This window comes from Nicotiana sylvestris, chromosome 7 (genome assembly GCF_000393655.2).
Source record: "Nicotiana sylvestris chromosome 7, ASM39365v2, whole genome shotgun sequence".
Lineage (NCBI taxonomy): Eukaryota > Viridiplantae > Streptophyta > Magnoliopsida > Solanales > Solanaceae > Nicotiana > Nicotiana sylvestris.
This window is the reverse complement of record NC_091063.1, coordinates 122,551,290-122,571,055: the sequence shown is the minus strand read 5'-3', so window position 1 is coordinate 122,571,055 and position 19,766 is coordinate 122,551,290. Positions and strand designations below refer to the sequence as shown.

The 19,766-nt window shown below is 39.4% G+C and overlaps 1 protein-coding gene across 1 annotated transcript; it reads right to left on the bottom strand.

The window, feature by feature from the left end:
• Nucleotides 1-16,084: 16,084 nt before the first annotated feature.
• Nucleotides 16,085-17,599, bottom strand: LOC138873714 (uncharacterized; the record flags this gene model as incomplete). The annotated part of the gene is made up of 5 exons (XM_070152190.1): nt 17,504-17,599; nt 17,176-17,293; nt 16,816-17,115; nt 16,350-16,369; nt 16,085-16,297 (listed from the first exon to the last, which is right to left on the bottom strand). Coding segments are annotated over exons 1-5 (747 nt in total), but the record flags the coding sequence as incomplete, so codon positions are not given.
• Between the last annotated feature and the right edge of the window lie 2,167 nt (nt 17,600-19,766).

The window sequence follows — 19,766 nt, the reverse complement described above, 5'->3', positions numbered from 1 at the left end:
TGCGGAGGGGTGGAAGCACTTCAATTTTTCTGGTTTTTTTGTTGGTGCCTCAGGTATCGCAAATGTAAGGTGTTGCAATGAAGCTTGGGCAAGGAAGGATCCACATTTGCGAGCTTTTCCTTCGCTTTTGCGATCGGCCCAACTTCACATTTGCGAAGTTTTTGGTCGCAATTGCGACCTTGGCAGAAATGATCAGGCTTCACAATTGCGATGCTTTTGTTGCAACTGCGACTATCGCATTTGCGAACTAGATGTCGCATTTGTAACAAGTGCAAGGGCTTTTATTACGGGACTTAGGCTTTTTTCCTCACATTTTCATTTGGTCTTGGGATATTTTGAGAGAACTTTAGAGGGGGATTCTCATGTACAATACAAGGTAAGTAACTCCCGCCCATTTTCAAGTTAATTATACGGATTTTAGATAGATTAAACATGGAAAAATTGTGAAAACTTGTGGAATTTTTGAAGAAACTAGGATTTTGGTTAATTTAGGATTTGATCACGAATTTGGTGGTGGAAATGGGAGCAAATCATATATTTTAGCTTGGGAGTTCATAGGTAACATTTATCTTCAAAAATTTCCGGAATCCAGGCACGTGGGCCTGGAGGGTTAATTTCATTAATCTTCCAAATTGAATTGGGTAACTACTATAAAAGCTAAAATATGAACTTTGAGCATATATTTACTAGTTTATATGAATTTTGATTAGTTTTGGAGTCTTCGGCGTCATTTGAAGGGTTTTAGTAAGGTTGGAGAGCCGGATTAAAGACTTGGGACCGAGGTAAGTCTCCTGTTTAACCTTGTAAGAGGGAACTTATCCCCTTAGAGGTATTATTAGTGTGTTCTACTTGTGTAGGGAGCTACGTAAGCACGAGGTGGTGGGAGTCCGTACGTAGCTATATTTCATGATATGTCCAGGTAAACTTAGATTCACATTATGTTTTTAATTGTACTGTTTATGCCAGTCATGTGTATTAACTGTCTTGATAGAGCTGAGGCTGAGGATTTAAATTGGAATTATCGACTTAACTTCTCATTTCAGAACACTGGGGAATACTCAATAAACTATGAAAATCCATGTCTTCTCGTCTCGCAAGTACTTCTGCGAGCGAGGTAAATTACTTTACTCTAATTGGATTGGGTTGTTCGCCTCGTCAGTATGATAACACTACTCTTATGGGATCGGGTAATTCGCCTTGGCAGTATGATAATGCCACTCTTATGAGATCAGGCTATTTTCCTCGGTAGTATGATGGTAACATTATTCCTATGGGATCGGGTCGTTCGCCTGAGCAACTTCGTGCTTAATAATCGAAACGGGCTCTGGTTTAGGTTTTATTGAGTTAGCGCCTTCACAACCAGTTATGATATGTTGGGGATGTGATACAGACTCCTGATTTTATTTATTGTGGTTGCTCTTATTTGCTTCATTGATATTTATTGTATACTCACCATGCCTATTTTATTCACTTATATCATTATTATTGACCTCTAGTAAGTGTCAAGTCAACCCCTCGTCACTACAACTTCGAGGTTAGACTAGATACTTATTAGGTACGCATTATTTTTTGTACTCACGCTACACTTCTGCACTGATGTACAGGTACAGAGACAGGTACTACCAATGGTCACGTGGGCGTGTAAACGATCATTCCAGAGACTCTAGGAGGGAGTTATACTGAAGGATCCTACTTACTACAGGAAGTTAGTTGCCAAACTAAACTTCCTTACAAATACTAAAAAGGACATTGCCTATAGTGTACAACATCTAAGCCAGTTCATGCAGGACCCCTAGGGAGTCTTACTTGAAAGTAACTTTTCGTCTACCAAGATATTTGAAGTCTGATCCTACTTTGGGAATTTTCATTTTAAAGGATGCCACATAGCGAGAGCTTACCGTGACTCTGACTAGGCAGTTTTCCCAGACTCCAAGAGATCCATCAGTAGTTACTTAGTGTTGCTAGGCAATATTCCCATCAGTTGGAAGTCTAAGAAACAAGAGACCATCTCCATATCCTCCTTAGAAGCAAAATACAGGTCCTTAAGAAAGGTGGTAAGAGAGCTGGCATGGTTAAGTAGACTGTTTGAAGAGTTGATAGTTCCCTTCTCTACACATATTTCAATGTTTTGTGATTGTCAATTTGCTCTGCACCCAGCAAGAAATCTAGTTTTTTCAAGAGAAAACTAAGCACATTGAAGTAAATTGTTATTTTGTTAGAGACAAGCTACAAGAAGGATTGATTTCCTTGCACACTACTAGAAATTCGGTAAAAAGCGACCACAAAAAGTGACCAAAGTTGGTCGCTTATAGGCCTAAAAGCGACCAAAAAGCGACCAAACATGTCTGATCGCAATATTATTGGTCTCTAAGGTAAAAGGACCAAATATTCTGGGTAAAGACTACAGCGACCAACTTTGGTCGCTTTATTATTTTAATAATATAATTTTGGCAACCAAAGTTGGTCTCTAAATGTAAAATACGTTATTTATTTATTTATTATTAATCATAAAAAGCGACCAACTTTGGTCTCTAATCCAAATATTATATTTTAAAATCTGAAAAATAGAGACCAAGATTGGTCGCTTTTTTATTTATTTTTATAAGCGACCAACTTCAGTCGCTATATTTCCAGAAATTATTTTTTTTAAATAGAATAGCAACCAAAGTTGGACGCTTTTGAGAAATCTGGGTTAAATAGCGACCAAGGTTGGTCGCTATTGCCCAGAAAATTGTTTTTTTTAAGGGAAAAGCGACCAATTAGCGACCAAAGTTGGTCGCTTTTCTTGGTATATTTTTGCCAGAAAATGCCTGTTTAGGCAGCTACACCACCTGCCAGCTTACCAAAAATCTTACATGCATTTTATGCCAACAACAACAACAACAATAAACAACAACAACAACAACAACAATAAAAAGCAACAAAGTATAAAGTTCAATAGAACTAACACATTAAGCTAACAAAACTAAGTTAACGCTTATTACAAGCCCATTCGAAAACTGGTTCTATTGTCTAGTTCAAAGTATATAAAGTACTCAAGGAGTGTTCTTTCAGCATCCTCATCCGAAAGTTGGATTGCCTCGCCCGACTCATTAGGTGGCTGACTGCGTATGAATTCCCCCACATCAGTTGTGAAGCAAACCTATAAGAAAAATTATATTGAATTAGTATTTTAAAATTTATATAAAAGTAAATCAAAATACTTAATGAAAAGTAAAAAACTTGCATGTATAGTCGAGGCTCGACCCTCGACCCACCTTTATAGATCAGTCTCTTTCTTCTTCTTTACAATACGAGTCTCATTGAATAACTCATCTTACTTCATTGGCATCATAAAGTTGTCTGGTGGCTTTGGTGATTATCCTTGTGGTACTATTACTCGGGATGAACTTAGATACAGAGAGTAACTTGGATACAGTACCCGACAGGGTGTGTCTTTGATCAATTGTTGTTCTTATTAGCGACAATGATGATGAGAAGGCAATGGCATGTGTTTCAAACAGTGATGGTGTAGGTAAGAATTTAACATTTCCTAAGCAGATAAAAGAAGAGGTTATAGAGGAATTCTCTACTTCCTCTTGGAAAATGAAGTAGAGAATTCCTCTATAACCTTTTCTTTTATCAATTTAGGAAATGTTAAATTCCTACATATACCATCACTGTTTGAAACACATGCCATTGCCTTCTCATCATCATAGTCGCTAATGAGAACAACAATTAAAGGCACAATATGTCAGGTACTGTGTCTAAGTTATTCTTGGTGTAAGTTGCATTGCATGTCTAATAAAGTCATCAACCCCTTCTACAAAATCCTCCCGCAATCCTAAATTTCAATTCATATCCACAAAAGTTCAATTCATATCCTAAAGGCTCAATTCATATCCTAAAAGTTCAATTCATACACAAAAATTTCAATTCATATCCTAAAGGTTCAACTCATATCCACAAAAGTTCAAGTCATATCCTAAAATTTCAATTTATATCCACAAAAGTTCAAGTCATATCCTAAAATTTCAATTTATAAACTAAAATTCCAATACATAAACCAAAAATTTCAATTCATATCCTAAAGGTTCAATTCATATCCTAAAGGTTCAACGCATATCCACAAAAGTTCAAGTCATATCCTAAAATTTCAATTTATAAACTAAAATTCCAATACATAAACTAATATCCTAAAGGTTCAATTCATATCCTAAAGGTTCAACTCATATCCACAAAAGTTCAAGTCATATCCTAAAATTTCAATTTATAAACTAAAATTCCAATACATAAACTAATATCCTAAACCGTTTCCTGTATTTTTGTCTCGTATTCCCCGTTAAATGCTTATTCATGTTTCAATATGTGTACTTGGTGAATTTGAGTCAATTCGGATCGAGTTTGGTATGAAATGGGACAATTAGTCTCTTTAAGGAAGAATTAGTTTGGAAAAGTCAACCGGACGTTGACTTGTGAGTTAGAGGGATCGGAATTGAATTCCGATGATTCGTCTAGTTTCGGGGAATGATTTAAGACTTAGGAGCGCAATCGTAATTAATTTTGGAGGTCCGGTGAAGAAATTAGCTCATTTTGGCGAAGTTAGTGTTTTGGCGATTTCCGGTTGATAGGTGAAATTTTGATCCGACGGTCGGAATAGAATTCCGAGAATTTCTGTAGCTTCGTTATGTCATTTTGGACTTGTGTGCAAAATTTGAAGTCAATCGGACATGATTTGATAGGTTTCGGCATCGGAAATAGAAGTTGGAAATTCTAAAGTTCATAAAACTTGGATTGGAGGTTGATTCATGATTTTAGCGTTGTTTGATGTGATTTGAGGCCTCGAGCAAGTCCGTAATGTATTTTGGGACTGGTTGGTATTATTGGTCGGGGTCCCGGGGGCCTCGGGTGTGTTTCGGATGCCCAACGGGTCATTTTTGGAAGATTTTTGCCGTTTTGAGCATAAATGTAATGATCTAAAGGTTCATTTTTAGTTCTAGAGATCCAAATTTGATTTCGAGACTTCCAGAATTTAAATCATGAATTATAGGACTGATCTGGAAATTTTGGTTTAATTTCATCAAGTCGCGATTGGGTTTTTGACGTGAAATGTGAGTTAATTGTTTAACGAGCGAAATGGGTATTGAACTGGGCAAACGAGCTCCGAATTGAGTTTCGATTGAAGGGTTGTGTTTGTATTATTATTTGTGACTCATAGGAATAAGAATCGTCTAATTCTGAGTTCGTATGATGGAGTTAGAGCCATTTTAGTGAAAAATGGCTGTGCTGCAAATTTCTTAAAAGCTGCTGTATTTTCTGCAGCAGTGAACAGTACCCGCGCGTGAACAGTAACCGCGCGGGTGAACAGTGAACAGTACCAAAAATTTCTGGACAGATTTAATGTCCAGCCGTCCGAGTTTGGTCATTTTTTTTGACTTCCAAGCTCGGATTTTGGGCGATTTTTAGCAAGAAATCTTGGGAAATCTTGAGGTAAGTCACTTGTGATTGTTTCTACTCCATAATATTGAATTATCATCGAATAATCCGACTAGATTACATGTTTTTGAGGAGTAAATTGAAGATTTAGGCCTAGGGATTTGAAAATAAGATTTGAAGATTTGAGGGGACATTTGAACTCCGATTTTGGTAAATTTTATATGTACGGACTCATGGCGAGATGAGGAATCCGGTGATATGACTTTCGTAATTTTTCGAGAATTGAGTCTGGGGCTCGGGTTTTGCGAATTTCGTGAATTTCGATATTTTCGAGTCTTTTCGATTGGGTTATATTCCCTTAGCCTATTGTAATGTATTCGTTGTGGTTTTGACCAGATTCGACGCGCGAAGAGGTAAATTCGAGAGGCAAGGGCATAGCGGAGTAGACGTTGGACCGTCTTGAGGTGAGTAATGATTTTAAATGATGCACTGAGGGTTTGAAACCCCGGATTGCACAACATACTGCTATGTTGAGATGAGACACGCGTTGTATGACGAGCGCGGGGTCATTTACTATTGGGGATTGTGACTTGGTCCATCCCAGTTGATATTTTTACCGCGTAATTGATAAAGATTTATTGTTTTTCACTATGATTGGGCTTATTGCCATATTTGGGCTTCGTGCCAATTATCTGAAATCTTTTGTGAATTTACATCACTATTTTCCTCACGAATTGAAATATTATTTGAACTCAGTCCAATTGAATTATATTATTTTGTGAACTCAGCTACATTTATACTCAACTCGAGATTTAATGATATTTATAATGCTGTTGAGCTGAGCACTATTGTTTTACTGATGCCCAAGAGGCTTATGATTATTTTCTGGACTGATTGAGGCCGAGGGCCATACGTGAGGATATGTTGAGTGATGTGAGGAGGCTTTCAGGCCTCGAGTGTTATATGAGGAGGCTTTCAGGCCTCGTGTGTGATGTGTGAAGGCTTTCAGGCCTATTGATATTGCGCTTGGGCTGTAGGAGCCCCTCCGGAGAGTTGGGAGTGGGCCCGAGAGGCCGTTGCTTGTGTGTGGTGAGTTGGGAGTGAGCCCGAGGGGCTGATGTTGTGTGTTGGTGAGTTGGGAGTGAGCCCGAGGGGTTGATACTATACTGAGATTTACATATTGAGCCCGAGGGGCAAGCTTTTGATTTATCCTTTCTGTGGAAATTATTTGTCTTTACTGTTTTAAAAGAAGAATTATCTGATACTCACTATTTTACTGTATAACTGATTTTACTGCTTGGGATAGCGCTATATTGTGCCGTTATGAGATTTCATGTTTTCAGTCGTTATTTATTTTTATTACTCACTGGGTCGGAGTACTCACATTACTCCCTGCACCATGTGTGCAGATACAGGCAGAGCTGAGTTCGCTCCTGAGCGCTGATTCTTTCCAGACCAGGCGGTGACTAGGAGTAACGAGGTAGCTGTTGACGTCCGCAGCCCCGTTTTCTCCCTTATCTTTGTTATTTATGATAATTCCAGACTTTGTAAAATATTAGTAAACTCTGTAGTAGCTCATGACTTGTGACACCCCGATTTCGGGCTGAGTTGGGAGGGTTTTCCTTGTTCTATCACGTTTATTTCGCATTTAAGATTATATTGCCCAGGATTTAGACTTATTCCTGCTAAGTAATTATAAAGAGATGTACTGTTTTGTTGATTGACTGGCTTTGTCCTCACGAGAGGCGCCATCACGACCGGGTTGGGATTTTGGGTCGTGACATACATAAACTAATATCCTAAAGGTTCAATTCATATCCTAAAAGTTCAACTCATATCCACAAAAGTTCAAGTCATATCCTAAACTTTTAATTTATAAACTAAAATTCCAATACATAAATAAATATCCTAAAGGTTCAATTCATATCCTAAAGGTTCAACTCATATCCACAAAAGTTCAAGTCATATCCTAAAATTGCAATTTATAACTAAAATTCCAATACATAAACTAATATCCTAAAGGTTCAATTCATATCCTAAAGGTTCAACTCATGTCCACAAAAGTTCAAGTCATATCCTAAAATTTTAATTTATAAACTAAAATTCCAATACATAAACCAAAAATTTCAATTCATATCCTAAAGGTTCAATTCATATCCTAAAGGTTCAACGCATATCCACAAAAGTTCAAGTCATATCCTAAAATTTCAATTTATAAACTAAAATTCCAATACATAAACTAATATCCTAAAGGTTCAATTCATATCCTAAAGGTTCAACTCATATCCACAAAAGTTCAAGTCATATCCTAAAATTTCAATTTATAAACTAAAATTCCAATACATAAACTAATATCCTAAAGGTTCAATTCATATCCTAAAGGTTCAACTCATATCCACAAAAGTTCAAGTCATATCCTAAAATTTCAATTTATAAACTAAAATTCCAATACATAAACTAATATCCTAAAGGTTCATTTCATATCCTAAAGGTTCAACTCATATCCACAAAAGTTCAAGTCATATCCTAAAATTTCAATTTATAAACTAAAATTCCAATACATAAACCAAAAATTTCAATTCATATCCTAAAGGTTCAATTCATATCCTAAAGGTTCAACTCATATCCACAAAAGTTCAAGTCGTATCCTAAAATTTCAATTTATAAACTAAAATTCCAATACATAAACCAAAAATTTCAATTCATATCCTAAAGGTTCAATTCATATCCTAAAGGTTCAACTCATATCCACAAAAGTTCAAGTCATATCCTAAAATTTCAATTTATAAACTAAAATTCCAATACATAAACTAATATCCTAAAGGTTCAATTCATATCCTAAAGGTTCAACTCATATCCACAAAAGTTCAAGTCATATCCTAAAATTTCAATTTATAAACTAAAATTCCAATACATAAACTAATATCCTAAAGGTTCAATTCATATCCTAAAGGTTCAACTCATATCCACAAAAGTTCAAGTCATATCCTAAAATTTCAATTTATAAACTAAAATTCCAATACATAAACTAATATCCTAAAGGTTCAATTCATATCCTAAAGGTTCAACTCATATCCACAAAAGTTCAAGTCATATCCTAAAATTTCAATTTATAAACTAAAATTCCAATACATAAACTAATATCCTAAAGGTTCAATTCATATCATAAAGGTTCTAACTCATATCCACAAAAGTTCAAGTCATATCCTGAAATTTCAATTTATAAACTAAAATTCCAATACATAAACTAATATCCTAAAGGATCAATTCATATCCTAAAGGTTCAACTCATATCCACAAAAGTTCAAGTCATATCCTAAAATTTTAATTTATAAACTAAAATTCCAATATATAAACTAAAAGTCCAATTCATATCCTAAAGGTTCAATTCATATCCTAAAGGTTCAACTCATATCCACAAAAGTTCAAGTCATATCCTAAAATTTCAATTTATAAACTAAAATTCCAATACATAAACTAAAAGTCCAATTCATATCCTAAATGTTCAATTCATATCCTAAAGGTTCAACTCATATCCACAAAAGTTCAAGTCATATCCTAAAATTTCAATTTATAAACTAAAATTTCAATACATAAACTAAAAGTCCAACTCATATCCTAAAGGTTCAATTCATATCCTAAAGGTTCAACTCATATCCACAAAAGTTCAATTCATATCCTAAAATTTTAATTTATAAACTAAACTTCCAATACATAAACCAAAAATTTCAATTCATATCTTAAAGGTTCAATTCATATCCTAAAGGTTCAACTCATATCCACAAAAGTTCAAGTCATATCCTAAAATTTTAATTTATAAACTAAAATTCCAATACATAATCCTAAAGGTGCAACTCTTAGGGTTTCTTCTCTTCAAACAATTTCTTCCCCAAATTAGTAGGTAAAACTAAATATTTTGGACTAAATGTATTAATAAGAACCCTAAAAAATGCAAATAATATATAACTTTGAACCCTAATATGGTTGAGCTAACTTTGAACCCTAACATGGAGAAATTAAACCCTAATATGGAGAAATTAACTTTGAACCCTAACATGGTTGAACAAATAAAGTCACTGTATTTCAAAAAAAACAAAGAAAGGAGAAAGAAACCTACCTTGGGAATGGAGGTCGCCGGCGGTGGAGCTGCTACCGTCGGTGGTCGTCGGTGGTCGTCGGTGGCGTGGGTAGCGCCGCTGCTGCTGGGAGTCGGAGGGGGGGTTGAGTGTGAGAGAGAAAAGAGAGATTTTGGGGAATTTTTTTGAAAGAATGGGAGGGGAAACCCGATTTTGACACTGGAATTAAAAATAGCGACCAACTTTGGTCGCTATTTTGGTAGCAAAATAAGTTTTGACTTTTTGACCAAAATAGCGACCAAAGTTGATCGCTATTTCTAAAAAAAAATTAAATTACTTTTAATTCAATTTAAAATTATGTACATATGTAGTATAAATTTTGGATTTTAATTCAATTTAAGCTATATATATATATACATATATAAATAAATATATAATATTTAAAAAAAATATTATATATATATATATTAATTGATATAAGTCAAGACGTTTTAATTTATTGTTAATATAAATACATGCATATGAGTAGGTTATAAGTCGATGAATCAATTTACAAGTGTATCAATACCTAAAAGAACCCGTCCCTGTGTTCCGAGCACTTCATATATATATATATATATATATATATATATACATTATATACTATATTATACTATATATATCGAATATAACTTGATATATAATACACTTAGTATATAAACTATACTATACTATACTATGCACTAAGTATTAGTGCATTAGCTAATATTATATAGAATATATATATATATATATATATGCACTATACTATATATTATATAATACACTATACTATACACTTAGTATATATATACTATACTATACTATGCACTAAGTATTAGTGCATTAGCTAATATTATATCGAATATAGCTTTTATATATATATATATATATATATGCATATGAGTAGGTTATAAGTCAATGAATCAATTTACAAGCGTATCAATACCTAAAAGAACCCGTCCCTGTGTTACGAGCGCTTCATATTCTTATATATATACTATATTATACTATATATATCGAATATACCTTGATATATAATACACTTAGTATATATATTATACTATACTATACTATGCACTAAGTATTAGTGCATTAGCTAATATTATATCGAATATATATATATATATATATATATATATATATACATATATTAATTGATATAAGTCGAGACGTTTTCATTTATTGTTAATATATATACATGCATATGAGTAGGTTATAAGTCGATGAATCAATTTACAAGTGTATCAATACCTAAAAGAACCCGTCCCTGTGTTCCGAGCGCTTCATGTTCTTATATATACATACCTAATATTATATATATATATATATATTAATATAAGTCAAAACATTTTAATACCTAAAAGAACATGTCCCTGTATATATTGGAGTATATAGTGTGTATATATATATATATTAACAATAAATTAAAACGTCTCGACTTGTATCAATTAATATATGTATATATATATATATATATATATATATATATATATATATATATATATATATATATATATATATATATATAGCTTATATACTATATATATCGAATATACCTTGATATATAATACACTATACTATACTATACTATACTATACTATACTATACTATACTATACTATACTATACTATACTATACTATACTATACTATACTATACTATACTATACTATACTATACTATACTATTGTCACGACCCGGATTTCCCACCATCGGGTGTCGTGATGGCGCCTACTATCGGAGCTAGGCAAGCCAAATATTTAAAACACCTTTCCTGCTTTCTTTCAAACAATATAATAAACGAGACAAAATTTAAGCGGAAGACTTTAAATCTAAAGCAACTGAAAACCAAAAGTGCGGAAGTTTAATACACATCACTACCCAAGGTCTGGTGTCACTAGCTCACGGACTACTACAGAATACTACAAACAATGTCTGAAAGGAAATACATCATGTTTGTCTGATACAAGATGAACAAACGAAAAATATGGAAAGGGACTTCGGCCTGCGAAAGCCAGCTAGGTTACCTCGAGAGTCCCTGGATTGAAGACAGCTCCCAGAAATTCTACTGCTGTGGTCCGTAAGCTGCTCCCTGATCTGTGCACAAAAATTTGCACATAGTGTAGCATCAGTACAACCGACCCCATGTGCTGGTAAGTGCCTGGCCTAAACCCGGCGAAGTAGTGACGAGGCTAGACAGTACCTACCACATTTAACCTATACAGATATATATATATACAATAAGTGCAAGAAAACAATAACAAGATAATACAAAGTAAAACTGGGAGGGGACATGCTATCGGGGAGTAACAGATAAAAATGAAATATCAGAAATAAGCAGAAGAGACTCCGGTTCCCATGATATATATATATATATATATATATATATATATATATATATATATATATATATATATATATATATCATATATAAGTGGACGGCGTGCCACACGATCCCATAATATCATATATAAGTGGACGGCGTGCCACACGATCCCATAATATCATATATAAGTGGACGGTGTGCCACACGATCCCATAATATCATATATAAGTGGACGGCGTGCCACACGATCCCATAATATCATATATAAGTGGACGGCGTGCCACACGATCCCATAATATCATATATAAGTGGACGGCGTGCCACACGATCCCATAATATAGTTCATAATATCTGACTTCATATAGTAGACCCCTTCAGGGGAGAATAACAACTCAATACCTTTAACCCGGCAAGGGTACAGCTAACAACCCAAAATATCCCGACAAGGGAGGATATATATATATATATATATCAGTCTACACATCCCGGCAAGGGAGTGTTCACAACACATTCTCCTTTTAAATCATGCTTCCTCAACCATTCACATTATATGAAACTTATCAAATAAACAAGGAGCTTGTGTTACATTATTCGAATTAAAAGCAATCAAGACTCACGGTCATGCTAGACTCTGGTGCATAGATAACCGTCACCATGCCTATACACCGTACTCCACATTAGCAAGTAGCAAATATCATCCTAATCCTATTCCCTCAAGCCAAAGTTAGAACAAACACTTACCTCGAATGCTCCAAACTCAACTCACGCTTCTAGTACAGCTTTACCTCTTAATTCCACCACCAATCCGCTCGAATCTAGTCATAAGTTACTTAATCACATTAATAATTACTAAATGAATCATCCCCAATGCATGAAAATAGATTTTTTTCAAGGTTTTTCCCAAAAAGGTCAAAACTACCCCCGGACCCACGTGGTTAAAACTCGAGGTTCGGACCAAAACCCGGTTACCCATTCCCCCATGAATCCCAATATATGATTTGTTTTTAAATCGGACCCCAAATTGAGGTCCAACTTCTCAATTTGTAGAAAACCTAGGTTCTACCCAAAACACCCAATTTTCCCCATGAAAATCTTTGATTTGAAGTTGAAATTATGTTAAAAGATGTTAAGGAATAAAGAAATTAAGTTAGAAATCACTTACCAATCGTTTTGGAGAAAAAGAAAGTTGTTTGGAAAATCGCCTCTTAGGTTTTGGGTTTTTGAAAAGTGAAAAATGACTGAGATTTTCCGAACTTGTATACCTTTCTGAGGACCTGGCGCGGACCGCACAAAAATGTGTTGCGGCCGCACCGAGTGGGAGAAAAGTGGGGCTTCTCTGAACCCTTCCAGCGCGGACCGCACTGTTTTGGTGCGCGGCCGCGCTGGTTAACCTGAAACCCTAACCCTCAGACTCAGCCACGCGGACCGCACAATAATGCATCGCGGCCGCACGGCTCCAGCGCGGACCGCGGGGAAATGATCGTGGCCGCACTGGTGTCTGCAACACCTGAACCTGCATTTTCTTAAGTCCAAGACCTCTCGGGCCCCATTCAAAACTCACCCGAGCCCTCGGGGCTCCAAACCAAACATGCACACAACCTTAAAAATATCTTACGGACTTACTCGTGCGATCAAATCGCCAAAATAACATCATATACATAGGATCAAGCCTCAAACACATGATTTTCTTTCTTCAACTTTCATAACTCAAATTCTCCATTTTTAGTCCGAAACACGTCATATGACGTCCGTTTTTAGCCAAACTTTACAGATAGTGCTTAACACATATTTAAGACTTGTACCGGGCGTCGGAACCAAAATACGAGCCCGATACCTATATTTTCTAACCCCTTTTTCATTTCAAATTTTCATATCAAATTTCAGAAAAACAATTTCTTTCAAAAATTCATTTCTCGGGCTTGGGACCTCAGAATTTGATTCCGGGCACACGCCCAAGTCCCATATTTTTCTACGGACCCTCCGGGACCGTCGAATCACAGGTCCGGGTCCGTTTACCCAAAATGTTGACCGAAGTCAACATTATGCATATTAATACCAAAATTCATCAAATGTTTCACATAATTCACATATTATAACATAAAAACTTTCCGGCTACGCGCCCGAACTATGCACGCCAATCGAGGCAACTAAAAGCGAGGTTTTCAAGGCCTCGGGAGCACGGAACAAGGAAGAATTACGGTGATGACCCCTTGGGTCGTCACATTCTCCACCTCTAAAACAACCGTTCGTCCTCGAACGGACAAAAGAAAGAAGTACCTGAGTCGGGAAATAAATGAGGATAACGGCTCCGCATATCAGACTCGGACTCCCAGGTCGATGCCTCAGGAGGCTGACCTCTCCACTGAACACGCACCGAAGGAAAACTCTTCGACCTCAACTGTTGAACCTGCCGGTCTAGAATAGCCACCAGCTCCTCCTCATATGACAGATCCTTGTCCAATTGGACAGTGCTGAAATCTAACACGTGCGATGGATCTCCGCGATACTTTCGGAGCATAGATACATGAAACACGGGATGCACAGCTGACAATCTAGGTGGCAAGGCACGTCTATAAGCCACCTCTCCCACACGATCAAGAATCTCAAATGGACCGATGAACCAAGGGCTGAGCTTGCCCTTCTTCTTAAATCTCATCACGCCCTTCATAGGCGATACACGGAGTAATACCCGCTCACCGACCATGAAAGCAACATCTCTGACCTTGCGGTCTGCATAACTCTTCTGTCTGGACTGAGCTGTACGAAGTCTATCCTGAATAATCCTGACTTTGTCCAAGGCCTCCTGAACCAGATCCGTACCCAATAATCGAGCCTCTCCCGGCTCAAACCATCCAACTGGAGACCGACATTGCCTACCATACAACGCCTCATACGGAGCCATCTGAATGCTGGACTGGTAGTTGTTGTTGTAGGCAAACTCTGCTAAAGGCAAAAACTGGTCCCACGAGCCTCCAAAATCAATGACACAGGCTCGGATCATGTCCTCAAGAATCTGAATAGTCATCTCGGACTGACCGTCCGTCTGGGGATGAAATGTTGTACTCAACTCAACCTGGGTGCCCAACTCTCGCTGAACCGCTCTCCAGAAATGCGAGGTAAACTGTGTACCCCGATCTGAAATGATAGATAGCGGCACCCCATGAAGGCGAACAATCTCCCTGATATAAATCTCGGCTAACCTTTCGGACGAATAGGTGGCTGCAACAGGAACAAAATGCGCTGACTTGGTCAGCCTATCAACAATGACCCAAACTGCATCAAACGTTTTCCAAGTTATCGGAAGTCCAGTAACGAAATCCATCGTAATCATCTCCCACTTCCACTCAGGAAGTGCAATCCTCTGAAATAGACCACCGGGTCTTTGATGCTCGTACTTAACTTGCTGACAATTCAAACACCGAGCCACGTGCACAACGATGTCTTTCTTCATCTTACGCCACCAATAGTGCTGCCTCAGATCCTGATACATCTTCGCGGCGCCCGGGTGAATAGAATACTGAGAACTGTGGGCCTCCGCTAAGATCAACTCTCGAATCCCATCAACATTGGGCATACAAACTCGCCCCTACAATCTCAATACACCATCATCATCTAAGGTTACTTTCTTGGCACCTCCACGATGCACTGTGTCTCTTAAGACACACAAATGGGGATCCTCAAACTGCCGCTCGTGGATACTCTTTAATAGTGAGGAACGAGCAACCGTGCAAGCTAACACTCTGCTAGGCTCAGAAATATCTAACCTCACAAGACGATTGGCCAAGGCCTGAACATCCAAAGCAAGCGATCTCTGGCTGACTGGAATATAAGCAAGACTACCCATGCTGGCGGACTTCCTTCTCAATGCATCGGCCACCACATTGGCCTTCCCCGGGTGGTATAAGATAGTAACATCATAATCCTTTAGCAACTCTAACCACCTCCTCTGCCTCAAATTCAACTCTTTCTACTTGAACAGATACTGAGAAGACTCTTGTGATCAGTGTAAACCTCACACGTCACGCCATATAAGTAATGCCTCCAGATCTTCAAGGCATGAACAATGGCTGCCAACTCGAGATCATGAACCGGATAATTCTTCTCGTGGATCTTCAACTGCCTCGAAGCATAAGCAATGACATTGCCTTCCTGCATCAACACTGCACCAATCCCAATACGAGACGCATCACAATAGACCGTATATGGCCCTGAACCTGTGGGCAAAACCAATACTGGTGCCATAGTCAGAACCGTCTTGAGCTTCTGAAAGCTTGTCTCACACTCGTCCGACCACCTGAACTGGACACCCTTTTGGGTCAATCTGGTCATAGGGGATGCAATGGATGAAAACCCCTCCACGAACCAACGGTAGTAACCTGCTAACCCCAGGAAACTTCGAATATCCTTAGCTGAAGCTGGTCGAGGCCGGTTCTTGACTACCTCTATCTTCTTCGGGTCTACCTGAATACCTGCTGCTTATATGACATGACCCAGGAATGCGACCGAACTCAACCAAAACTCGCACTTTGAGAACTTAGCATACAACTGACTATCCTTTAGGGTCTGAAGGACCACTCTGAGGTGCTGCTCATGCTCCTCCTGACTGCGGGAGTATATAAGAATATCGTCAATGAAGACTATCACGAACAAGTCCAAATAAGGTCTGAACACTCGGTTCATAAACTCCATGAACGCTGCTGGGGCATTAGTCAATCCAAATGACATGACTAAAAACTCACAGTGCCCATACCGAGTGCGAAATGCTGTCTTGGGGACATCAGACGCCCTAATTCTCAGTTGATGATAACCAGATCTCAAATCTATCTTTGAGAACACCCTTGCACCCTGAAGCTGGTCGAATAAATCGTCGATCCTCGGTAGTGGATGCTTATTCTTACTTGTAACCTTGTTCAATTGCTGGCAATCGATGCACATTCTCATCGAACCATCCTTTTTCTTAACAAACAACACCGGCGCACCCCAAGGTGAAACACTGGGTCTAATGAAACCTTTCTCAAGCAAATCCTGCAGCTGTTCCTTTAACTCTTTCAACTCTGGCGGGGCCATATGATATGGCGGGATAGAAATGGGCTGAGTGCCCGGGGCCAAATCAATACAAAAGTTGATATCCCTGTCGGGCGGCATACCCGGCAAGTCTGAAGGGAAAACCTCAGGAAACTCCCGAACAACGGGCACAGAATCAATAGAAGGGGCCTCCGCGCTAGAATCGCGAACATACGCCAAGTAGGCCAAACATCCCTTCTCGACCATACGCCGAGCTTTCACATACGAGATAACACTGCGGGTACAATGACCAGAAGTCCCTCTCCACTCTAAACGGGGTAAATCCGGTAAGGCTAAGGTTACGGTCTTGGCATGGCAATCCAAGATAGCATGGTACGGGGATAACCAATCCATCCCCAATATAACATCGAAGTCGACCATGTCCAAAAGCAACAAATCAACACGGGTCTCAAGACCCCCAAACACTACGATACAAGAACGATGAACTTGGTCGACCACAATAGAATCACCCACCGGTGTTGACACATAAACAGGAATACTCAACGAGTCACTAGGCATAACCAAATAGGGTGCAAAATAGGATGACACATATGAATACGTAGATCCGGGATCAAATAGCACAGAAGCATCCCTATCACAAACCAGAATAGTACCTGTAATCACAGCATCTGATGACTCGGCCTCTGGTCTGGCTGGCAAAGCATAACAACGGGGCTGGGACCCACCTCCCTGAATCATATTCCTGGGACGATCTGCTGCTGGCTGACCCCTAACTCTAGCGGTCTGAGCTCCACCTCTAAGACCTCTACCTCCATCTCTATGTCCTCTACCCCCGCCTCTAGCTGGCTGGGCAGGCTGTGAGGCAACTGGTTCCTGGATCATCGGGCGAGAACCCTGCTGCTGCGAGCTGCTGGAAGCTCGAGGGCAATATCTGGCAATGTGACTCACATCGCCGCAAGTATAACAAGCCCTCGACTGCTGAGAAAAATGAAGTGGTGGTGCACTGATAGGTGCTGATGGTGAACTGAAGAGCTGCTGGTCAGAATACTGCGGCTAAGAACCACGACCACCTAGTGTACCATGAGAAGCCTGGAGAGCTGACTGAAAGGGCCTCGAAGGATGGCCTCTACCATAAGAATCCCTACCTCCAGACGAGGTACCACTGAATCTACCAGAATTACGGGGCCTCTTATCAGACCCATGACCACCACCTTGAGCAAGTGCCATCTCTATCCGGCGGGCACCATCTGCCGCCTCTTGAAATGAAATCTCACTACCGGCACTCATGGCCATCTGAACACGGATCGGCTAGGCCAACCCATCAATAAACCTCCGCACCCTCTCTCTATCGGTGAGGAGTATCACAATGGCATGACGAGCAAGATCACTGAACCGGGTCTCATACTGGGTGACCGTTATAGGACCCTGCTGGAGACGCTCAAACTGCCTGCGAAGAGCATCTCGCTGAGTAACTAGAAGAAACTTCCCCAGAAATAACTTTGAAAACTGATCCCAGGTCAATGATGGCGACCCTGCTGGCCTGGCTAAACAGAAATCCCTCCACCAAGTCTTGGCGGATCCTGCCAGGCGAAAAGTGGCGAAGTCGACCCCATTGGTCTCTACAATGCCCATAGTCCGTAGAACCTCATGACAGCTGAAAATGAAATCCTGAGCATCCTCTGAGGGAGTGACACTATATGTGGTTGTGAAGAGTTTGGTGAAACGATCAAGCCTCCACAAAGCATCTGCGGACATAGTCACACCATCGCTGGACTGAGCCGCAATACCTGGCTGGGCTGCCACAGCTGGCTGAACTGCCACGGCTGGCTAAACCACTGGAACCTGAGCCTGAGGAGCTACCGGCTCTGGAGTACGAGTATCGGGAGTCTGAACTCCTCCCCCAGCCTGAGATGTGGCTGGAGCTACGGAAAGCAAACCCGCTCTAGAAATGCCCTCCATAAAGCCTACTAGTGGGACCAAAGCGTCCTGAAGCACTGGAGTGGCTATGAAACCCTCTGGGACCTGAGCTGGGCCCAATGGAACAGCTGGGGCCGGAACCTCCTCCTCAACATCGACCTGAGGCTCCGTCGCTGGAAATGCTGATCGGGGCTGAGCTCTGCCCCGGAATAGGCCTCTGGCACGGCCTCGGCCTAGCCCTCTGCCCCTAATAGGGGCTGCTGCTGGGGGCTCAGGCTGTTGCGCGGTAGAAGAGGAAGCACGTGTCCTCGCCATCTCGAGAGAACAGAGTGGAAAGACAATCAGTACTTGAGAAACAGAATCGCACGACAAGAATGAACAAGGTAAAGTTTTCCTAACTCAGTAGCCTCTGCGGGATAAATACAGACGTCTCCGTACCGATCCCTCAGACTCTACTAAGCTTGTCCGTGAGTTGTGAGACCTAAGTAACCTAGTGCTCTGATACCAACTTGTCACGACCCGGATTTCCCACCATCGGGTGTCGTGATGGCGCCTACTATCGGAGCTAGGCAAGCCAAATATTTAAAACACCTTTCCTGCTTTCTTTCAAACAATATAATAAACGAGACAAAATTTAAGCAGAAGACTTTAAATCTAAAGCAACTGAAAACCAAAAGTGCGGAAGTTTAATACACATCACTACCCAAGGTCTGGTGTCACTAGCTCACGGACTACTACAGAATACTACAAACAATGTCTGAAAGGAAATACATCATGTTTGTCTGATACAAGATGAACAAACGAAAAACATGGAAAGGGACTTCGGCCTGCGAACGCCAGCTAGGCTACCTCGAGAGTCCCTGGACTGAAGACAGCTCCCAGAAATCCTACTGCTGTGGTTCGTAAGCTGCTCCCTGATCTGTGCACAAAATTTGCACATAGTGTAGCATCAGCACAACCGACCCCATGTGCTGGTAAGTGCCTGGCC